The sequence below is a fragment of the Eumetopias jubatus genome, unplaced genomic scaffold (assembly GCF_037043125.1).
Source record: "Eumetopias jubatus isolate StellerSeaLion01/CBP00866 unplaced genomic scaffold, mEumJub1_p1.0 scaffold_8, whole genome shotgun sequence".
In the NCBI taxonomy this organism is placed as follows: domain Eukaryota; kingdom Metazoa; phylum Chordata; class Mammalia; order Carnivora; family Otariidae; genus Eumetopias; species Eumetopias jubatus.
The window spans coordinates 4,851,595-4,876,470 of NW_028274814.1; the positions used below are offsets into that span (position 1 = coordinate 4,851,595).

Consider the following 24,876-nt stretch of genomic DNA (forward strand, 5'->3'; position numbering starts at 1 on the left):
TCATACTTCCAAAAGCAGTGGATTTCTCCACACCTTTGCCAATTCAATATGTTGTCCACTTTTTTGATCTTTGCTAATAGAGATTAGAGAGAGAATGATATTTTTAATTTGTGTTACTTTTTAGTGTGGTAGGGTATCCTAAGCCATTTGTATGTCTTTTTGTTGTTGTTAATTTGTCAGTTCATCCCCTTTATCTGTTTGTCTATTGGGTTGTTGGCTTTTTTGGTTGTGTGGTATCTCCTAATGAATTAAGGAAAATTAACTCTTTGTAATAAGCAAGTTGCATTTTCCCCAGTTTTTAAGAACTACTAAAATGCTATGAGTTTATAGTCAACAGAGATCAGCCTGTTGTGTAAAGAAGAGTTTAAAATTTACATGTAGTTAAGTTTTCAAGATTTGCTTTAAATGAACTGTCTTTGTCACATTTTAGTACTTGGAAATTTTTCTTTTAAGTGCTCTGAAACAACTTTACAAATACTGCAATTATTTGTTCTTTAAATTGTTCCTTGGGCGAAGTCACTTGTGAATGGGGTCTTTATTTTTCCTCTTTCTCCCTTTTGGGCATATGTAGTGCACCTAGTTCTTTGGCCACTTTCTCTTTTTTCATTGTTGTCGTTTTTCCTGTGGTAATTAGTCTTTTAGATTTTCTACTTATTTTGGAAAACTTTTGGTGATTTATGTTTTCCAAAGAATATCATCTATTTCATCTTTATTTATGTAGAGTTGAGCAAACTAGTTTTTTAATTTCCTGTATATTAGTGATTCTCAAGCATTTTGATCTGAGGACCCCTTTAAACTCTTAAAAATTATTGATTGCTGCAAAGAACTTTTTATGTGTATAGTTTATAGCTGTAGATTTGAGAAATTAAAGCTGAGACATTTTAAGTTTTTTAATTCTTAAAACTAATAACCCATTATATGTTAACGTGAGTAACATTTTTATAAAGGAAAAACCCCTGTATTTCCAATACAAAAATTTTCCTTGAGAAGTGTGGCATTGTTTCACATTTTTTGCAAATCTTTAGTATTTGGCTTAATGGAAAACAGCTGGATCCTCATCTCTGCTGGCAGGCAGTCTGTTGTATATGAAGATAATCCTCCTTTTCTTATATAAAGTTGGAAAGGGAGGAGTGTTTTAATATTCTTCTTAGGTAATTGCGTGTATTTTTCTGCTACACCAAAACTCCGCAAGTTAAGACTGTGAAAAACTGTTAATGAACTTTTCATACTTAGTTACGTCAAAATCCATTGGTCTGGGGGGAGCCTGGGTGGCTCAGTCGGTTAAACATCTGCCTTGGGCTCCTAGAGTCCCAGGATCAAGCCCCGAATGGAGCCCCGAATCAGGCTCCCTGCTCAGCGGGGAGTCTGCTTCTCCCTTTGCCCCTCACCCTGCTCTCGTGCTCTCTCTCTCTCAGATAATTAAATAAAATCCTAAAAAAGCATTGGTCTGTGTTGCATTTTGAAGGACTCTTTACCTGTACGTAATTTTGTAGCATCTTGCAGATCATTTGGAAAATACTGGTTCACTAAGTTTGCTGATTTTTCAAATGTTGACATATTTTATAATATCAAAGAATCACAAATCAGTAACATCATCAGAAAAGTCATTAGCTATTGGAAAATTGTCAGCCTCACAGTGGCAGATATGCCAAGTTTTCCAAAATTCTATTTTCCCTTTGAAAGCTTCAATTTTTTGTCAACAAATACTGTCATTTAAATGACAGACTCACTTCATTTATTTTTGAGATAATGTCTACCTGCCAGATACTCAAGTCTAAATAATCGTAGTGTGACCGTCAGTCATTGTACTTTTTTTTCCAGGAAAAAAATGTGACTAATTCTGCTTGCAACTGAGGTACGCAAGTGCTTCAGTCTTCGAGGCAGCTATTGTTAATTCAGTGTTCAAATGTCCAATATTCGGAGTACCTGGGTGGCTCAGGTCATGATCCCAGGGTCCTGGGATCGAGCCCCACATCGGGCTCCCTGCTCAGCGGGAAGCCTGCTTCTCCCTTTCCCACTCCCCCTGCTTGTGTTCCCTCTCTCGCTGTGTCTCTCTCTGTCAAATAATAAAATCTTTTTAAAAAATCCAGTATTCTTGGATATATTTGCTAGTTCTACGGTTTTTGATTTTGAAAATTAAATTCAAGAAGTTTATTTAAAGTGGAAATATACTGATATTAGCATTTTTCAGAGGAGGGAGTTTGTAGATGCTCTCTATAGAAATAGAAGATTGAGTATAAAATAAACTTACAAATAAAAATAAGTCCCTTCAAAATATCTTGAGATCCACACAAAACAAAATAATAAAATGAAGATGTAACAAAATGATAACACAAGGGCCAGATATCAATATCAATAAATGTAAATGGACTGTACTCCCCTGTTGAAAGAAAAAGATGTTCAGATTGAAGCACAAAACAAAACCCACCTAAATATTACATATAAAGAAAACATCATAAAAATGATTCAGAAAAGTTAAAAGAACAGGCATGTCAAAACCATCGATAAATCAGCAATAAAGATCTAATCATTAAGAATAGCCATTCACCAAATAAGTAGCATTAACAGCCATGAGCAAAAACAACAGGAAATAAAAGGAAAAATAGAAACTCAATAGTAGTAAACTTTATTTCACTTTTAATCCATGAAGTTCAAGTGTACATAGAAAATAACAAAGTAGGTCTAATTGATAGTTATTAAATTCTAAATTCTGAAAATGGAGAACTCCTTTTGAGTGCCTGTAGAATTTTCACAAAACTGTCAGTATGTTTGGTAGTAAGGTTTGCTTTAATAAATTTCTGTAGTAGACATATTTGACATTCATTTTAGTCTGCCAATGATTGCATTCCATTGGTTGTCTCTGGAATGTGGATTGAAGGAGAAGAAATGGGGACCGTTCTTTTTATACATTTTTATATTTAGAATTTTGATATATGTGTTGATTTTATAACTTAGACAATTAAAAAAAACCTTCATCTTAGTAACATCGTGATCAATAAGTAATGTAATTTATTGTACCTAGTATCTCCCATTTACCTAGTGTAACCTTACTAGGGGAAGGGGGATAACCAAGAAATACAAAAATAAAATATAAATAAAATAAGGATAAACATATATATACATATAAAATAAAACAAAAAATATAAAAAATATAAAAGAAACCTCAGTAATCTCTGATCAATGAGTATGTAATTTATTATACCTACTATCTACTAATGTGCCTAGTATCTCCCAATTACCTAGTGTAGTCTTATTTAGGGGAAGAGAGATAACCAAGAAATATGAAACAATAGAATTAGGTGAGGTGGACAAGTTTTCCTGATTTTTAATCATGAATAATTCTTGCCAAATACAGAGTTCAGTTCATGTTCCTTCAAGGTAATTTGGTACCCTTGATCCCAAGTGTGCTGGATTACCATGTGAACATAATTAGGTATATAGTTTTTCTGATAACATCTCTATTAGCTTCATTTGTTTGGGGGGCCTTTATGGTCAGTTTGGAACCATAAAATGAATGTAATTCCATTAGCATTATATCCTCAATAAAAACAATTAGAATGTCAATAATTAATGTAAATTGTGGGCAACATTGATAACTAGGTTGTAATATTTTAAATTTGGTTGGAAAAACTGAATAGCAAAGCTTTAGTTGGTTCTCTTTATACTTACAGAAAGAACTGGTTGTCTTCTTGGGCTGTGTTGCAAGGTTCATCTTTACTCTTTACCAAAACTCAAGGAAGCAGCACAAGTTGGGTAAGTATTTCTTCTCTTAAAGGCTTTACACATTAAATTATGTGGATGGTATTGTACCTGAATTTCACAAAGTATTTCAGAGTCCTTCTAGCTACAGCTGGTGTGCAAATAAAAGTAAATAAAGTTTTTTAAAAGATGCATTTTGACTTGTAACAAAAGAGGAGGGCTAATTAGAAGTCTGATTAGTTGTATTATTAAAATCAACTAAGTCTATTTTATCCATTGAACTGAAAGATGGGCTTACTACTTGGACATTATAGGACAAAATAGATATCTTGATTCAGCTCCGGGTATTACAGGTTTCCCCTGCTGTCCAAAAGCAGGGTGCTCCTATGAGACCTCTGTAAAGCAAAGAAGCAGTTATCATTAATCTATATGGAAAAATTTTTGAGCATTCCCAGACCCCCCGCCACCCCCCCCAAAAAAAACCTTTTAGGCTTTTCTGATACTTTAGGATATATATCTTGCTAATGGATGCACAGAGGAGCTAAAACACAGATGCTCACACAGTCCAAACTATGGTGGAGGGATGCTGACATGCTGAGTGTGGTTTCCTGAGAAGGAGCTTAGTGGGCCACTTTCACTGCTCAGGGTGCGTGCTACCTCCATTAATTGCTTGCAGTGCAACAAACACTGAACACTATTTTCACTTTTAACCTTTTTTAATGAAAGTGGAAATACTCATCAGATTTGTTTTGGCTAGCAAAAACAAGTACTAATATGTCTTCTGTAAAAAGCAAAGTGGTGTAATGTGAACTTTCGAAAAGCAGGGGATACCTGTAAAACTTTCTTGTGCTTGTGACTTGGCTAATTCAGCTAGTCAGAAAATAAGCAAAGAAATATGTCAAGCCCCACCTTGAATTGTAATCTGATCTTTGGATACTAGTCGGTGATTCAGATATATACATATCTGTATATAATGTCAGCCAGCTTTTAGAAGAATAAGTAAATATCCCATTACTCATGGGGTTTTGGAGTTTTTTTTGTATATCTGAATGTTTACTATTGTTACTCCTTGGTTAATTTGTAACACAAATACAAAAAATTATAATTTGTGACATATAACAGCTAACACTTTTTGAATGCTTAATATGTATCAGGTACTGTTCTAAGGGCAGATGATTAGGTATATATTATCTTCTTAAGTCTGATATAGCTACTCTTTATCAACCCCCTTCCCCTTTTGTAGTTGAGAAAATGAGGTATAAATCAGTTAAGGAGCTTGCTGAAGGTTGTTTAGCTAGCTACTAAGTGGCAGATCTAGGTGGCATTTTGTCTCCAGAGTCCATGCTCTGGATATTTCCAAAAATTTTTGGTAATTGAGTTTGAAGGGTCAATGCTTAAATAAAATTTAAAATGAAATCAATCTAATGTCTTTAGTTTGCTTTATATCCTACCTTAACCAATATTTCCTTACATTTACTGAGTCGTTTTAAAATTAACAGGACCTGTGGACCTTGTTTGTTGAAAAAGAAAATCCATTTATAAAATTCAAGCAGATTCTACTCATCTACATTTATAATGCAGCCATTTAACATTCTTCTAAAACAGGAATGCCACAGAGCATGTTAGTCCACAAATACTTTGAAATGGCAACCCAAAAATCCTCTGGATTGGGCACTAAAATGAACATTCTAGAATGTTTCTTCTGTTTTACTTCACCTTTGATTTGCTTCATTGTTTAGCCAGTACAGTGGAACTGATCTGTAATACATGTTTTCCATATTTAAAGATTGAAAGTCTGGTTTCACTTATCTTAAAGTAAATTGATAGTTATGTGTTTCTCCTTTTTTCCCCCTGAGGTAAAGCATATGGTACTTTCTTGTTTGCGTTAATGCATTTCTACAGGGTTATGCAATTATTTCTTCTTCCTACTTGTGGCTCAACTTTTATTTGAAATTGAGTGCAGGAAATGAATGAAAGAAGAGGAATGGAGAAACAAATTAATAAGTAATAAAAAAAGTACTCAAAGAAAGCTGGATAATGGGCATTTATTTGATAATTTCTGATACTTAAAGACTGGAGGTTGTGGTATGTACAGATAAAGTAGAGCCTTAGGGTAAGAGGCATCATTTAGGTAGGCAGGTATGTATGCTTGTAAAAGAAAATGGGAACTTCGTTTTAAATGAAAAGATGTTAAGTGATTGTTAGTACATGATTGTTAGTACAGGCTGGTTGCATTTTAAGATTTTCACTCACGAAGGTTTTACATAATTCAGAACTCATAATTAAATCTTATCCTGACAAAGGGTGTGAGGTGTTTCTGTTCATCAGCCAGAGCTGTGTCACTGTGTTGTCATGTGGCAATAGCGGAGGCAGAGTTAAAAATTCACCAAGCTAGCCAGTTTGGCAATTGTAGAATTCTTAATGAGTTTTTAATTTGGGGGATTTACTATTTGAATTTTTGCCTTTAAATGAAATTTTACTAATATATTGTGAATCATACAGTATATTATCATTTCAGATCAGTATAATTAAATAAAATATAGTCCTACTGTATTTATAGTCTCAATAAAAACTAAACAGATGTGGAAGGTGATAAAATGCTTGGTTATGCAGTCAGTTCGTAATTTTTGTTTTATGGCATATTTAAAGATCAGACTGTCTTGCTTTTTCTTTCCATATGTAACACTTATGAAGGGAATGAAAACTAATTTAAATGGTCTAAGTAAAAGCAAGTAAGATTATTCAAATAAAAAGTGTGTGAGTGTGTATAATGTATTTTGGCATTATAGAACATTCATAAATAGTAAAAATTGGTGAAATATGTGAGAGGGTTCTTAATTAACTCTGTAATTAGGATTGTTAAAAATGATTTGAAAAAAAAAATAATAGTTTTGTTTCTCTGCTCAGTCACCAAGTAGATTTATTGTATGTAAAATATCCTTTTTGTATACTGAAATCACACTTGGGGATGAGAGTCTAAGGCTGGTAAAAAAGCCAAAAAGACAAAAATCACCTATAGTGAAAATTGTCCTTGAGTATCTCTCTTAGGAAGGTGTTAGTTAGAAGTTGATCTGTAGCAGAGCCATCTTTTGCCTTTGATGTTGGAGGAGATTGCTTTTCCTCTAGTTGAGTTTGGTTTATGTTGTTGTTATTATCATCATTATTCTTTTTGAGTTTGGTTTACTTTAAGGGGCCATGTTGCAGAAGTTTTGTTCTTTAAAAATTAGTTTTTCACACATAGTGCAAAAACCTACACCTAGGTCCACTTGAAGAAAGAGCAGGTTCAAATCTTTTGCTCACTCCATAGCATATATTCATTGATTGAAGGCTGAGCAAAATCATCCACACTGTTTGAAGTTGTTTTTTGTTTTTGTTTTTAAATAATTCACGCTTTGTATTTAGTTTTGGTTCCATGGATAGTTAATATCGAGTAAACAAAACGTACATATGCAGCATGCAACTCCACTGTATAAGATAAATTTTACATAGATGCTGTATCATCCAGTGAGCCATTCTTTCTCCTTTAGGCTGGATACATTCCAGTTGTTTTCTGTGTATTAGTTATCTACTGGATTGTGATATCAATAGCATAAATTAATGCTTTTTTTCTTACTTCATTTCACCTGGTTTGTTCAACAGACATATAAAAGCCTGTTTTGTTCTAAGCATTGTGTTAAAAGTTTGGAGGTATAGAAGTAACATGGTCTCTGTCTTCGTGGCTTACACTGTAATGGGGAAGACTGACAAGTGCATGGTGACAGTATGACATGACATGTATTGTGCTCCCTTTCAGATATCATTCATCATATTCCTTGAGTATTACAAAAATCACCCTACAAATACCACTAATTATTCAAATTTACTTATATGTGCATTTAAATTTCTAAAATTTGTCTCCTTTTTGGGTCAGATAATTCTTCTGGGGGCTCTCCTATAAATAGTATGGTATTTAGCAGGAGACAAAAGCATCCCCACCTCCAGTTGTGACAACCACAAATGTCTCCAGACATTGTCAGATGCCCCCTAGAGGACAAAATTGCCTGTGGTTGAGAACCACTGTCTTAGAGGAAGGGGAAGGCAAACTGGATGGTAGGGCCACTCCCAAGAGAGGACTTAGAAAGGGATACCAGAGGACAGTTGCCCGGCAGGTCTGAGTAAGGGGGCTGAGCAAGGTGGCAGTGGGCCATATGTGACTCTCCCTATTACCCCTCAAGTCTTCTGTTGTGAATATAGGCTAAGACAAGTCTGTTTAGTGTAATTTCTATAAAGCATTCACCTTAAAAATAAAATATGAATTTATGTAGTAAGAGTCAGAAAATATTCTGAGATATAAATGCAAGGGGCTTTATAAAAATATTTGGAAGTTAAGCTTTGTTTGTGTTGTGTCTGCTTGTAGAATTGTAGTTTTGTCCCATTTGGTTCCATATGCTTTTCTCTTGTGTGTCATTTTGCCATTGTGCATTATTATGACATCATCATTTTCTTCCCTTTCTCCATCAAGTCATTCTGCCAACAGGGCTCAGTCTCTGAGCTCTTGCTTTCGCTGCTTTCTTCTTGGAAAAATTCTGTCAGTCGTCGGCCTGCATATGTAAAATCTGATCCTGTTTCAGCTGTCACTGTATGTGTTCTTGTTGCATGCCCCTTGCCACAGTAATTCCATTTTCTTTGCCCCGAATATGTTGGAGGGTGTATGATCGAGTGGAATTAGAGTTTGAAAAAGGATGAATAACAAACACAAAATTTTGCCAACCATAGTGAATGCATTTTTACCAGCATTCTGTGCTCTTATCATTGTACTTGTATTTGGTTGCCCTATCATACTTGGTTAGTTGTTTGTATCTTAGTTTATAGCTAACCATTGACAGAGCATGTGATGGCAACAAGTTACGTACAGTGATTTTTATCATTCGGTTAAATGTGCACATTTAAGTTTTGTGACTTTTGAGATACATCATTTTTACTCAGAAAGTTATCTTTGCCCATTGTAGCTTTATGGTTAATTGAATGTCTTTTGAATGACAAAAGGTACTTAAGGGCAAGACTTTGTAGAATAGTTAAAATTTTTGTGATTGTTATTATGATTCCACTAATAAAAATTTCATATAATATCCTAAGCTTTGTTTTGATCCCACTAATACATTCACAATAATATCCTAAGTGTTGTTTTGTTATACCAAGTACATTATTTAAGTCCACGTTGCTAGCTGAAAAGATGAAGTAAATAGATGAGGTCGAATCATTTATTAAATGCGAAGCCACTGAGTAGTTATTGACGTTATGAATAGTGCATAATATCTTACCCATCACTAGGTTGATGGGTAAGATCCATTTCCAGTGACAAACATAATTTGACTTGAAAATATTTTAAGAAATGAAATTTCCTGTAACAAATCTTTCATCTTAAGATTACAATTCATTAGCCCTTAAAGATTTTAAAACTTCTAAACCTTTCAGTAAATAAGAATGCTATTTTCTATTCTTAGTTAACAGACTAAACAAAAATTTAACTTAATGATGGCAAGATGCAGAGTAAGTCTATATTTAACATGAATTTTCTGCTACTTGCTAATCTTTTCCTTATCTGGTTAACAAAATATAATAGCTAAGTGCTTTTTCTTTTCAAACCACCCATGTCAGCTGTCTTCCTATTCTTTTCACAATTCCTTATTAAATTGCTGAGGCTTTATTAGCATCTGGCTCTAGTTATAATTTCTAACAAAGGCTGAATAAAAGAATATGGGGCTTAGAGTTTTCTGTTTCTACAAGTTATTGTTGTTGACAACATAAATAGTCGATAAGGAAATAACTCTTGAAAGCAGAGAATCGGGTTTAGAGACTGTTTATTAGGTGGAAAAGCACTTGTTATCTGCCAGATATTATTTATACATATGTAAGAATATTGCCTTGCCTTTTTGAACACATCCTTTTACTTAGTCATAGATAGTCTAGGATCAATTCCAAGAAATGAAATTGCTAAAGCCAAAGGATACATTTGTTTGTAAATTTGCAAATACAGTATTACCAGTTTTCCCTCTCTAGGCATTATTCTAGTTTATACTCCACTTGCATATGAAGATTCCATACTCTATGAGAAACATAGTGTTGTTTATTATTATGTTGAATTAGCCAGCATATAGTACATCATTAAAAACATAGTTTTTCATCTAACGTCTGGAATTTGTTTTTTTCTATACTGATGGGTGAAAAAGATTTTAGTGTGGCTTTATTTTATATTTTTCTTATTAAGATGGAAGTTGAGCCATTTTATTTCTATGAACAATATATTCATGTCTTACAGACATTTCAATTTTAAAGTAGGAATTGTTATTTTATAATGACAAAAATTTGAGGTAATCACCTATTTGGTTTATTGTTAATAATTGGTCTTAATTCTTTTTGATATACACGTGTATATGAACATCACAAAGGTTTTTCCTTTTTTCTAAAATGAAGTTTGGGAGTAATCAGTCCAAGCCAGAGTTCACAGTGGACCTAAAGGGGGCGACGGTGGAGATGGCTTCGAAGGATAAATCCAGCAAAAAGAATGTGTTTGAGGTAATACATTTGTTTTCTAGGTATTACTCACATTCTTAACCATAGTATTGGATGTTCTTTTTTGAATTCTTCTGAGCTGTATTTCAGTGACTAAGACGAAGTTGGTCATTAAATAAGTCAGTTTGGTATAGTTTAAGGGAGAAGCAGCGGGCATGAAGAGCGGGGCTTCATTTGCGTAAGTCATGGGATCTCAGACTATAGATGACAAGCCTTTGTTCCACAATCTTGCTTTCCCTACCAACAAGAAAAGGTGTGATTCCGGATCACCTGGGTGGCTCAGTGGGTTAAGCGTCTGCCCTCTGCTCAGGTCATGGTCCCAAGGTCCTGGGATCAAGTCCCGCATTGGGCTCCCCACTCTGCGGGGAGCCTGCTTCTCCCTTTGCCTGCCACTCCCCCTGCTTGTGTTCTCTCTCTGACAAGTAGATAAATAAAAACTTAAAAAAAAGGGGGGGGGATGGTTTCCTTTACCTACCAAATCTAATATGAAAAATAAATTGAAAACTTTCCATTTTGTCATTAAAAATTCCCCCCCCACCCCCGCACACCCAGTAGGGGCACCTGGGTGGCTCAGTCTGTTATGGGGCTGTCTTTGGCTCAGGTCGTGATCTTGGGGTCCTGGGTTTGAGCCCCGCATCGGGCTCCTTACTCAGCGGGGAGTCTGCTTCTCCCTCTCCCTCTGCCACTCCCCCTGCTTGTGCTCTCTCATTCTCTTTCTCTGTCTCAAATAAAAAAACAATAATAATAAATAAAATCCCCTCCCCCCCATAATATATGATTCTGTATCAGTTATTTATTGCAGCATATCAGACCACCTCAGAATTTAGTAGCTTAGGAAAAGAACTGTTCTGTTTGTTCGGATTGTGCCGAGCTGAGTGATTCTGATCTCAACATGGGACCATTCATGAGGCTTTAGTCAGTCAGTGGCTCGCCCCGATCTGGATGGTCTAGTTCATGTGTCTGGTGTTGGTGCCAGCAGTTTGCTAGGCCTCCTTCTTTATAAGATCTCTCCCTCAAGGAGGCTGCCTCAGGCTTCTTCACATGGCAGTGTCAGGCTTCCAAGAGGGTGAGAGCGGAAGCTACGACACTTCCTGAGGCTTAGACTGAGAAGTCACACATCAGTGTGTTCTGTTGGGTGAAGCAGTCAGAAGGCTGGCTGGGCATTCAGGGTTGTGGGCGACTGGAGCTCACCTGTTGGTGGAAGTGCAGTAAAGGCACGTTGCAGAGGGGTGTGTATATGGGAAATGGGAGGAATTATTCAGACTGTCTTTGCAGTCTTCCACATCCCAGCCTTCATTTATAGCCCCATGTGTCAGTCCTTTCCTGTCTTATTCATGCACTTGCTGTTTTCCAAGTGAAACCTAGGTTTCCCTGCTGTGATTTTTACTCTTTATTAGTACTGACCCATGGCAGTCTCTGTCAGGTGTTTTCCAAGACCCATCAGAAATGCTACCACAATACTGATGCTTCTTTTTTATTTATGCTTTTAAAATATTTAATTTAGTGTAATTTAGGTTTACCATCATCTGTAAATTACTTGTCCCACTAGATGATGATTTTTTTTTTTTTTAAGCAGAGAGACTGTATTTTTCCTTATCTTTAAGAAAGAACCTTTAACAGAGAATATCTTATGTGTGGCGAATATTCAAGTATTGGTTGACTGGCTTGACCTACTCTCTTAAAAGAAGTACAAGAAAGGAAGTCAGTGTTTCCTGAATTAGCCTTGCAGTTTCAGTAAGTGATTTCAGAGTGAAAACTAATCCATGGTCAAATAAATGTAGGCAGTGGTGTAGATGTTTTTCTTTCTTTAGAAAATCAGAGCACCCTGGAATAGCAAAGCCCTGAGACGTTTTGAAGGAGAGAATCTTGTTTAACTTTCTTTAATGCAGTATTTCCCAAATTAATACCATATAACTGTTTTTTCCTTTTTTTTTTTTTTTTTTTGAGGAATACCTTTTCTAAACATTACTTCGGGAACTATGTTTAAGGCATATGTCTCAGAATGTTGTTTGGGAAACATTGCCATATGTTCCTCAAGGAAAAAAAAATAAACAGTTACCAATGAGAAAATAGGAGAAATTAGGAATATTCTCCTAATACCTCCAAATTTTTCATCAATCCAGTGTAAGAAACTTTGAACCAAAGAGATCCTTACTTGTTAGTTCATGATTTGACATAATTTAGTAGTTTCTGCCAAAAGTGATGTAACATTTATTGTCTGTGCCTTCTCTTTGCATTAAGCCACTATATTTATTTACCTATTAAATAGGAAATAATAAAAGTTTTAACTCTTTCATATACTTTTTCTACATTTATTTTTTAACTGGAGAGAGAAAAACATTCCTCACATTTACATAAAACTATTACAGATTTTCTTTCTTTACAAATGAATTTTGTTTCAATTCTAACTAAAAATGCACAGCTTTGATATTTGAACTTATTTTTTAATGATATGGTATACTAGATTTCAGCAAGTTCTGTGGCATTTGTGTGTTGGAATTTGGGACCCTTAAGTTATTAGATTTTCACTGAGAATTTTTTATGAGGAAAACTTCATGTTTTATACACTAATTCCCCTGGGATTATTTTATATTAAAAGATATTCCATTGCTGTGCATTACTTTAACCTTTCATTGCTCAGTATAATATTATGGCATCTAGTCTTCTGGCTGGTGGTTTTGTGGACTTTGGCTTGAATATATTCATTTATCTGGGGGCTCCTGGCTGGCTCAGTGGAGCGTGCAACTCTTGATCTCGAGATTGTGAGTTCAAACCCCACATTGGGTGTAGAGATTACTTAAAAATAACAATAAAATCTTAAAAATATATATTTTTTATTTATTTGGTTGAAAGTACTAACCATCCTCTTTTTTTTTTTTTTTCCTCCTTTTCTCTAAAGCTGAAAACCCGTCAAGGAACAGAACTGCTAATTCAGTCTGATAATGACACTGTTATTAATGATTGGTTTAAAGTTCTTAGTAGTACTATCAATAATCAGGTATGTGTTGGACTTAGGTAAATTTTTTTTACTTCAGAGCTGTTTTTCTTTTCTGCATTTTAATTGGTTATTGCATATCTAGTGTCCAGTTTATATGTAATAAACACTTTTTTAATATGTATTTGGACAAGAGGTAGGAAAGGCAATGGTAGTTTAGCAATTCCTTGGAGCTGGTGAATGATTTAATATTCTCAGTTATATAATACTTGCTAGTAGTGGATTTTAAATCATTTTCACATGAGGCATTGTCCAAAAAGTAATTCAAGAAGAGGGACAAACCATTCCTAGTACAGAGTATTTAGTCAATGACCAATGAGTTGGGAACAGTACTGTTTGGTGGAGACAGGTCTTAGGTAAAGGTATGAAATGAATGAAGCACTAGTCTCTCTTCATGAGCACTTTTTCTTTCCTCCTGACACCTCTCTAGCTACCCCTGGAGGTGTTCTAGTTCTCCCTTGTCCCCCAACCAGGGAGGTGTTCAGTACCCTCCTGTTCCTGGTAAATTTCCTCATACATGTGTATGTGTTTTATATATATATAGTAGACATATAGTACGTTATGTAATATGTATAACAACCAAAAAGAACCTCAAATTGATACTCTGCTGCTGTTCGTAAGAGCAGGAAGAAACAGAGAGGGGATGTGCTTCTCAGACTATATTCTTACGCCCTCACTATATGGGGACAAGGCTCCTGACTGAGGATCATATGTCAGTGACAAAAAGGAAAGTGATACTTACGGGAGTGTGTTATGGTTTTAAACTAAACAGAGATTGAAAAAAAGTTGGGAATCACAGGCTTTAGTAGAAATTGAGAGATCTTTCAGAGACTGTAGGTGAAGCCTCATTATAATAAGGTTTGTGATCTTAGTGAGGTATTCTACCTCTGTGGGTTTCTTGTTTTCACTTATAAAATAGAGAGGTTGCATTTGATTTGTCTCCAAGTGTCCCTTTAAACTCCAAAATTTTTATGATGCAGTCAGTTCAAAACAGCCAGATGTGGGATCTTGAGTATTAACTCTTCCTCCTCTCTTACCCCTTTAAGCCAGTTATTCACCCATCTCTATAAATATTCTTCCTTTGCAGTTTGTAATATTGTATATTTCTGAATCTTGTCTCTTCCTTTCCATTTATTCCTGAAACCATCATCAGGACTTTATATGTTAGATAAGAGTCAATTCCTAAACAGTTTTTCTTACTTCATTTCACCCCCCACCAATCCGTTCTTAATAGCATTGCTATATGAAACTTCCTAATGTTAACTTTATAATTCCCTCCTGCTCAGTAAAGCTTCTGTGACTCTCATTAAAATTCAACAACCTGAGCCCAATCTGTCTTTTCAAATGTACCTTCTACTCTACCCAGTATGGGCTTTCAGCTCTAGTCCTGTAATGGGTTCCCAATCCCTTGAAAGCAACTATGGCTGCATTCATTTAACAAATGTGGGAGTGCTTTGCCCTGGAGATAGAGCAGCATGCAATTCCTTTGCTACATCTTTCCCTGCGGAGTTTACAGCCAAAGACAGAAGATTACTGAAGACAGACAACTGAGCAGTTAATACAGTGAAATGTGATGAGGCTTATGATAGGGATATACAACTTATTATAAAAACACCGATTAGGTAGGAGTTAACCTAGTGTTAGGGATCCAGGAAGGCCTTGCAGAGAAAGTGGTTTTTTTCTTTTTTTTTTCTTTTTTTAATTGAAGCTTATAGGATCAGGGAATAAGCCAAGTGAAAAGAGAGTAACATATTGTTGACTATGAAATTTAAAATATATACTGTTTATAAAGTGGCAAAAGATACTGTAGAAATACACAATAAATGTAGAAAGATGCACGAAACAGGGAAAATTGCAAAACCTTATTGAGAAACATTGAAGAAAATCTAATTATATGAGAAAGTATTTCATGGATTAAAAGATTCAATAATGTAAAGATAAAATATTCTTCCAAATGATTTATAAATTTATAGACTTGAAATTTTTGAATCTCATTCAAAATCCTAGTAGGTTTTATGCTAGAACTTGGCAACCTTCTTCTGAAATTCATACCAGAATATAAAGGGTAAAAATAGCCAAGACACTCTTGAGGAAGAAAGTGGAAGGACTTGCTCTATCAGATGTTAAGACTTCTAGAACTGTATTAATTAATAGAACATGCTGTCCATACCAGGATAGATCTACAGACCTGTGGAACAGAATAAAGAACCTAGAAACCAACATTCCTTTGGATACTTTATGCCAGATATAGCACTGTAGAAAAGTAAGGAAGAATAAACTTTAAATGGTACTGGGTCAGCTGGATATCCAGGAAGAAATTAGAATCTTTCCTAACACTAATCACAAAAATAAGTTCTAAGTGGATAAAGACATCAGTGTGAAAGGCAAAGCAATACTAGCTTTGAGAACTCCTTCAGTTTTTTAACCTGCAAAAGTGACTTTGATTAGGCTATACACGAGTTCTGGGATTTCTTTCAGTGCTTAACATTCATGAATCTGTGAGTGTGATTACTAGCTACTGATACAAAGTATAATTTGAAAAGATCGTTGGTGTGAAAAATTAATGTGCCATTGGCTACTTAGCTTTATCTTGTGCTGTTAGCACAGAATGTAGCTTCATCCTGGTCTCTCAGTGTAGCTTGTGGGTCAGGACCTTTTAACTCTTGTTACTGTCATTCTTATGCATTTGATCTACATGAGGGAACATAGCCTCATTATCAGTACATAAACCCATCATCCTGTGAATAATCAGCATTTTTTTCTTTTTTGAAATTCAGAATTAATGAATTCCCCCTATCTAGGGGGAAAAAGAATATTTTTAAAGATTTACCAAGTATCTAAATCATATATACTATATACTAATTGGTTCCCTAAAATCATTTGGGAGGATCAGTTACTGATTATACTGAGAATTATGCTATTACATCTAAAATAATCTCAAAAGTAATATGTATTTGGGAAATCTTTAATCAATAGACAGTAGAAACTGATGAAGCTATTGAAGAAGAGATACCAGATTCCCCAGGAATAGAAAAGCATGATAAAGAGAAGGACCATAAGGATCTTAAGAAACTTCGTTGTAAGTTATTCTTTACCTATTTTGTTAGTCGTTTGAGCATCTTCTCTTAGATTTTTTGAATATTTTAAATATATAAAGGCTGAGTGGAATCTCCACTGTTACCAGGAAATTATAAGGATAGATATTTGCAATCTTGGTGTTTTAGGAGTACTCCCTCCTTGTTAACTCCTTGTTACTTTTCAGCCTCATCGTGTGCACCCGTACAGCATCTTATTAATTTTAAGATGCTGTGGTTCTTTAAGAGAAAAAAGTATATTAGAATGCACTTCTCTTGAGGTATCCAGGAAGCTGAACTCTATCCTGAGTTAAAAGTACATAATTACTGTTTAAGGTCTAGATAGAATCTTTACACTTTAAGAAGTCAGAAGTCATGGGACATGTACCATAGTTCACACTGGACACCAGGCAACCATCTCTGGACTAGGAAATGCCTGTGCGGGTACAGCTGCGTGCATTCGCGTCTCCAGATCATTCATATATATGTATGTATGTGTGTGCAGATATATGTATATATGCGCTAAAGCCAGCAAATTTAATAGCATTTTCTGATGCAGGCCCCTTGTGAATTACATTGTTTAAATAGACCATTAGCTGTGGCTCTGAACTTGTTAAATGTATTTTAACAATCCACATTTAACTAAGAATTTTTGGCCTTTGGATTAACTGAATGATTAGAAAATCATTTCTACTTTTGTTCTCCCACGTTCTAATGAAGGTTAGGCCTATTAACTGACATTGTCACTGACATGTAACAGTGTAAACACATGAAAATTCGATTACTTTAACGCTTTACTAACAAATTCTTTTGCTTTCAAGTTTCCTCAAATATAGTTCTTTTCAAGAAATTTACTTTTTGGATACTTTTTATTGGAACCAAAAAAGGAATCAGAGTTATGGCAATGTAGGACATTTTTCAAGTGTTCCCATTCTTAGTTTAGAGGTAATTATGATGAGGTGTGGTTAGCTTAAAGTACAAATAATTGTGATGGATATATATTCTCTAGACTCCTAGTCCAGTAAGGATACTGCAGGATAAGGACTTTTTTTGTTTATGTTTTATGGACATTTTTTTCTCATCATTTTACCTTCTAAAACTGATGGAGAGTCAAAGGAGATATAAGTAGTATCATTTATGAAATAATGAGTATAAGTTAGAATAACCAGTGTCTTAACACATATACCAAAGAAGGTGCAGTTTGTGGTCAGTGTTTAGTGATAAAAATGAAATGTTTTGTTTGGTTTATCACTTTGAAATTGGGTCTGTGTTAGCTTGATTCTTGACCTACTACTCTTAAACTATATTAAAGTTAGAATAACTGAATTTATAACTGACTTTTACATATGAAATTAATATGTTTTGAGTGCTGGTGAAAAAATTTTTATCAAAAACTTTTTATTTTATGAAATGCTTAATATCCATTTGTCTTAAGCCACGAAAGTGTCTAGCATAGATTCTTCAGAACAGAAAAAAACCAAGAAAAACTTAAAGAAGTTTCTTACACGGCGCCCCACTTTGCAAGCTGTTCGTGAAAAAGGTTATATTAAAGGTAGGTAGAAGTGATGTTTATAACAATGAACTTTGGCCAAAATCAGAAATAAGACATTTTAAATTAAAAACTGAACATTTTTTGAACAGTAAAAATGTTTTCATTCTTTAAAGTTAGCAGGTTCATTGGTTTAAAATACATTTGAGTGATTAAAATTGATTTTTCGGGGCACCTGGGTGGCTCAGTCGTTAAGCATCTGCCTTCGGCTCAGGTCATGATCCCAGGGTGCTGGGATCGAGCCCCTCATCGGGCTCCCTGCTCTGCGGGAAGCCTGCTTCTCCCTCTCCCACTCCCTCTGCTTGTGTTCCCTCTCTCGCTGTGTGTCTCTCTGTCAAATAAAAAATAAAAAATAAGTTAAAAAAAATCTTTAAATAAAATTGATTTTTCAATGCACACAGAGTTTAACTAAGGCACTGAACAGACAGAAATCCCAAAGTAAGTTTTTAGAGACCCTGTACCAGAGGAACTACAGGGGTGAGATGGATGGATAGAAGACGTGACAATAAAGATTTTTAGTTTTGAGGGGCATCTGGGTGGCTCAGTTGGTTAAGCGTCTGCCTTTGGCTCAGGTCATGATCCCAGGGTCCTGGGATCGAGCCCTGTGTTGGGCTCTCTGCTCAGCGGGGAGTGTGCTTCTCTCCCTCTGTCCTTCCCCCGCTCATGCTCGCTCTCTCTCTCTCTCTCTCTCTCTCTGTCTCTCTCTCAAATAAGTAGAATCTTTTAAAAAAAGATTTTTAGTTTTGAGATGCACAGATCAGAACTTTTGAATGAAACATCACTGACACAGTAGGAGGAAGAAAATATTGAACAATTTTATCTTGATTGTTTGCCTTCAGTTCTCATTTCAGGTGATTTTAAAATTAGTGTAAGATGTTTTTTCCTAAATAATTTTTATATTTATTTCATTTATAAGCAACAATAATAATAATGCACTAACAGGATCCTAATAACAGAGTGTTCTTTAAAATCACATATACTTGTATATACCTTTAGTTCTTACAAGCACTTTTAATTTCAATGATAAAATTTTCTAATACAGGACTCAGTGACATTAAGTAGTAAATAAAAACATAGGTATGGGTAATGTATAACATATATATCTGTCTTTGAAGATTCTAAAAAAGACCATCACTAGAACATCTGTTTGCAAAGCATCTAAATTAAAATACACAAATGGGTTTCATTAAAAAGATATTTAAAACTTCTGGGTAGAGTTCAGCTAATTAAGTGATTCAAATTAATAACCTTAAGAGTTATAGGTAAATAGGGACTCCCAGGTAACGCATATGAATTTAGTATATTGAGTTTAGAACTTTAAAAAAAGAAAAAAGCCTGACAAATCAGTAAATAGCAATTGCTATTAATTTTTCACCAGGACTTTTTATTGAGAAATATAAACTGTTGCTGCTTTATGGTGTTGTTCAGGAGTTCAAATATTTTGTTTTCCTCGGTAGTTAGCACTAATGTAGCATTTCAGAAGTGTTGGGTTGAAAGACTAATAGAACAGCCTTTGAAATATACTTTGTGGAATATTTAATATTTAAACTATTAAAACAAGCATGGTGCATACCCATTGGGTTGGCCCCTGATGGGTATGCACCATGCTTGTTTTAATAGTTTAAAAAATAATTCTGGTGTTTACTAAGTGCTAGGCGTGAGCCTGGGTGCCATGAATACCTGTTGGTTTGAGAACTACAAGGTCCCTGCCCTCATGAAACTGACATAAAAACAAGAGACAGACAAGATAATTATGACGACCATGAAGAATCTACCATAGTAATGAAATAGAGAGTGACTGTACGTGGGTTACCTTATGCTGATCATAAGGTTTTTCTAAGGAGATGACATTAGAGCTGAGGGCGGGAGTGATAAAAAGCTAAGTTTGGGGGAGAGGATGGATCTCTACAAAAGGTATAGAAAATTAGAAGGCGCTCAGGTAAAAATGGGGTGTTCATGGAGTTTAGTAAAGCAGGAAAATTGTTTGAAGTGGAATTGGAATGGGTAGGCAGATCACAGAAGGCATGAGTCACAGCAGACCATGTCAGGATGTACTGAATGTCTTCTAATAGCACTGTGAATAGCGATCGCCACTTTGTAAACTACATTTTAGCAGGGTGATTTATTTTAAAAAATAAATCTCTTTCAGATCAGGTATTTGGAGCCAATCTTGCTAATCTTTGTCAGAGAGAAAATGGCACAGTGCCAAAATTTGTGAAGTTATGCATTGAACATGTTGAAGCATATGGTAAGAAAATGAATTTTTTTTTATGTTAAGCACAGTAACGCATTGTTTTGCCATCAAAATCCTTAGGATTTTTATGATTTTGAGTGATGGAACAGTCATAAGATGTTAAGAGCATCTTGTTTGCAAAACTTTACATGTTTTAATGGTTACATATATCTGTTTTAAAATTAAGACCTTTCTAGGCACCTGTTGCATATTCAGCACTTCTAGCTGATTAAGTGTATGGTATTCTTTGAAGCCATTTGGAGTTGGCCTTTACTTAAGATGAAGAAGGTGGTGATTATGAAACTGAGTTTATTAAGAAGTGATTTGACAGTGTAGAAGATAGGAGATTGTGTTTACTCACCAAGAGAAAGTTGCTTCTCTTTATAATAAAAATGAGATGACATTTTAAAACTGTTAAATCAGCTATAAAATATCTAAGTAGACAAACCTTCTTATGTCATTTCCTGTTAAATAAGACTTAAATGAATTTATATTTTGGTTGATTTTAACATAATATTTATACTAGTTTTATATAAAATAATTACCATGATGGCAATCACATTAACTTGTACCTGTACAGCATCAAAAACATCTTGTACAGTTAAAACATTTGCATAATTTGTGATTTCTGTCAGTATCAGATCTTGTTGACTTTTTTGTCAACATGACAATAGAGACACTGTGCCTTTATTTGAAGTTCTATGACTAGCACGTCAGATAATGTGCTTTGTTAAATGTGTCCAGCATTATCATTTAATGAATATTTGGATTTTTTAGGCTTAATTGGGTGAATTTCACAGTTCTATTCCACATATAAAAAGAAATGAATAAAACTATCAAATTATCAATTGTTTTTATAGAACCTTTATTTTAATTGATTATTAACTTTATTTATTACAAGCACTTAATAGGACAGCCATCTTTAAAAGAGTGCTTTAATATGTACATTTACATTATGAAATGTGCAAAAAAAAAAAATGGGTGGGCTGGTTTTATCTTTTGGTTTCCTTTACTTTCTGAACTATCCCCAGGAGTAGAAGTTTATCTTAAATTATTTGTATTTCAAGTTTAATGAGATGATTTTTTTCGCGATGATCCACAGTCTACATGATAAACTAGAATTGTTGCTGTTTAATAAACAGAATTCAGAGTGTATCTTTACCCCCCCCCCGCCAAGCATCTATAAAAAGCCAGTTAGAGGAAAAGAGTATTTGCCCATTTGATTTTAGGCTCATGTTAATGAATAAGGATTCTGAAGCATGCAAGCATCTTTAGAAGAGGCAAACACCTACTTAAAACACGAAAATATTTTAATTTTCTCTTAGGTTTGGATGTTGATGGGATATACAGAGTAAGTGGCAACCTTGCAGTGATCCAGAAACTGAGATTTGCAGTCAATCATGGTAAGATCATACTCCCTATTATTATGTGCAAAAAAAGCACTCATAACTTTTAGAATCAGTTTAAAGTTATTTAAAAAAATTTCCTGTTCTGTTTTTCAGATGAGAAATTGGACTTGAATGATAGTAAATGGGAAGATATTCATGTTATTACTGGAGCACTCAAAATGTTTTTTCGAGAATTACCAGAACCTCTTTTTACATTTAACCATTTTAATGATTTTGTTAATGCAATTAGTAAGTATGTCATTACGCTTAGTTTTTTCTACATGTTGAAAGTCCTCTGTACCGATTAAGCCACTACATTGTTTGATCTTTCTTTTTAATTATTTCAAAGGGTTGTTTTACTTTAGAAGTTTTAAATGTGACCACCAGATGTCACTGTGTATTACCAAATGTCAGGTTCGAAACTATGTCACTGTTTTCAATTTCATGCATAATCTCTCATTATTATCCTATTTTTTTTTTTTTTTTTTTTTTTAGAACAAGAACCAAGACAGCGAGTTGCTGCTGTTAAGGACCTAATCAGACAGTTGCCAAAGCCAAATCAAGATACAATGCAGATTCTTTTTAGACATCTCAAAAGGTAAGAGGTTCACCACAGAAAAGAAATAGTAATTAGGGAGAAAAAAAGAGAAAGGTAAGAGAAATGCACAGTTATGAGGTGTGGTATAGCACCCACGAGGCCAGGGTCCCTCAGACATCGGTTCACATCCCAGCTGTGCTACTTGCTTGTCTTTGTAACTTGAAAACGAGAACTCCTTTGGGCCTTTTTCCTCACAGGTAAATGTTCTCGTGTGAAAAATATTTACTTAATGTTATATGCGAAGCAATTATATAATGCCTAGCATGTAAGTGTTCAGAAATTGTTGTTTAAGTTAACCTGAAGATGAGATTTTGAGATAAGGACTATTAAATTACTTTAGAAGAAAGCCATCATGGCTTTCAGGTTACTACATAGCCATTTTAATAACTGATTTTTGCCTTCTGATGGAACACTAGAATAGTAAATTATCCCAGTGAAGGAGATTTAAAAAACAAACAAACATAGAATTAGTAAAATGAAAATATAATCTCTCTATCCTAATGAAATTTTTTTCCCCATCACCCTAGTGGAGTAATTATTGTTACCTGAATTGTAGTTCATACTTAATTGTGTGTCTTGCTTTAGACACTAAGCTGAAATATCACACACTGAAAGTTTGTTAGAGTATGTATAATTCTACCTTTCAGCTGTGTTTACCCAAAAGAAACCTTCATGTGATGTTTGGACTGAATTCTACTTGGTTTTAAGTAGTTTGTATGTATTTTAGGAAAAAGCACTATTTCTCATTTCTAAATGCAAACTGTTTCTCTTTTAACAATTTATTTTTCCCCCCTTAGAGTTATAGAAAATGGAGAAAAAAATCGAATGACCTATCAGAGTATAGCAATTGTGTTTGGTCCCACTCTGTTGAAGCCAGAGAAGGAGACTGGTAATATAGCAGTTCATACTGTCTACCAAAATCAGATTGTAGAATTAATTCTACTGGAAATAAATTCCATCTTCGGGCGTTGATTCTTATTGAAGACAACCTGTGGATTATTGAAGCCGGATTCCATCATTTTTCAAATCCTTATACATGATGTATTTTATTTTTGGACCAAGCAGTGACTCTTTGATTTTGCACTTTTTTGAGGGATCAGAAGGGAATGGGGGAGTCAAGATGTGTGTTAGGCCCTCATATTTGCTGCTTTGTTGCAAGTTGATATAACTGTGTGTAATTTTGAATTAATTTTATCCTGAATGTTTTGCATTTCATACTCTGAATTTCAGTAAAAATCAAAACTTACAACCAGTCGTATACACTGGATAATTTGGTAAGAAAACTACATTTTTTTTCTAAAACTGGATAATGTAGAATTTCTTCTCATGATTCATTAGATTGATCACTTGATAGAACAGTACTCACTATCAGTTATTTTGAAGACGCTGTTGGGCATTCTAAACAAAATGAAGTATATCCTTTTTGAAACCTGTGTATTTATTTTTCAGGGTTTCTGCATGCAGTGGCAGTCTTAAGTTCTACAATTCATTCTAACCCAGATATAATCCCTTGGCGAAGGCTTTCCACCTTCCCTGTGTTGCACATCATCCTTAATGGATGGATGTCTTAGTCGCTTGTTGGGCAGCACACTAATATTACTTAACACACTGTGATATACTGGAGTTTAATTTAGCATAAGTCAGTTCAGGGTATTTTGGGGCTGTCTGTGCTACGCTGATTTGTAGCTAAGATTCCTAATTATATCTAGTGCCATACTGAGTTCTTGGTATGACCCTGTGGAAACAGACATTATCTGATGTAAATATAAGCTAAAGACTTAATGTCCTTTAGCTTATGTATATAATTTTGTTGTATAGTCTCAGAGTACATTCTAACCTGACATTTCTAATCATGATATTGGTAATCTTTTCCGTGAATATTAGGTTTCCTCCAGAAATACGCTGTTATTTGAGAAACTTAACTGTGTGCACTTTTAGATTTTAATTACATTTACAGGCAAATCACTGTAATGCAAATGGTACTGGAAAAATACTGAATAGACTTGCTAAATGGTAAATGCACTACAAGAGGAATCTTTTAGATAATTTAATATGTACAGAATACATTAGAAAAAAATTTATTACAGAATTCTAACTGGTGCAGTATGAATAGTGGAAACCCATATGTAAATTAGATGGATGTCAAATGGAAAATGACATTGCTAAATTTGAGAATTTCTTTTTACATTACTAATGTAGATTGATTTGTATAATAAAACAGGGTTTGGAAGGTTTTGTTACAGAGAGCATGGTCTGTTGAAGATATTTTAAGATGTATTTTTCTAGATTAACTGATGTATATGAAATGTCTAATCCGAATAAAGAAAACTATGAGGTTTAGAGATTTTCCGTTGGAAATGTGCATTTTGGTTTTTAATTTTTTTCTTGTTTTTGCATTTACTGGCATACTCTTATACCTCATTTTTAAAAAATCAACTGAATCCAATATTTCCTGTGGTAAATATATTTTCCTCATTTTTTTCCACACCTTTTCTACTCCCTGCCATGCCAATATCTCCTCCACTCTCCCCTCTCCAATTTTCATTTCTTCATCAATTTTTGAAAGTGAATGATTTGTGACCAAGACTTCTTTTCTTAGAATTGCATTTGTAATTTACAGATTGCCTTCCTTGGGAACAAATAGTTTTTGTACAATCCAAAAATCTCTCACCTGAGTTTTGTGGTAAAAATATTGCTTGTTGTTGTGGTCTTGTTAAATTGGTAACAAACCAAAGTACTTGATAGCTATGGAAAGCAGATTGTTTTGGGCAGGGATAAAAAGCCCCAA

General features: G+C 34.5%; 1 protein-coding gene across 6 annotated transcripts in view; it reads left to right on the plus strand.

Moving 5' to 3' along the window:
* ARHGAP12 (Rho GTPase activating protein 12) overlaps window positions 1–24,446 on the plus strand; it is a 115,091-nt gene extending 90,645 nt beyond the window's left edge. For all 6 annotated transcript variants that reach the window (XM_028120876.2, XM_028120877.2, XM_028120878.2 and 3 more), the window contains 10 exons: window positions 3,672–3,753; window positions 10,153–10,254; window positions 13,151–13,249; window positions 16,223–16,325; window positions 17,756–17,872; window positions 20,019–20,117; window positions 21,428–21,505; window positions 21,605–21,739; window positions 21,986–22,088; window positions 22,886–24,446. In XM_028120876.2, the coding sequence (XP_027976677.1) occupies window positions 3,672–3,753; window positions 10,153–10,254; window positions 13,151–13,249; window positions 16,223–16,325; window positions 17,756–17,872; window positions 20,019–20,117; window positions 21,428–21,505; window positions 21,605–21,739; window positions 21,986–22,088; window positions 22,886–23,060 (1,093 nt within the window). In that variant the 3' untranslated portion in view covers window positions 23,061–24,446. The remainder of the gene's footprint in view (window positions 1–3,671; window positions 3,754–10,152; window positions 10,255–13,150; window positions 13,250–16,222; window positions 16,326–17,755; window positions 17,873–20,018; window positions 20,118–21,427; window positions 21,506–21,604; window positions 21,740–21,985; window positions 22,089–22,885) is intronic.
* The last annotated feature ends 430 nt before the right edge of the window (window positions 24,447–24,876 follow it).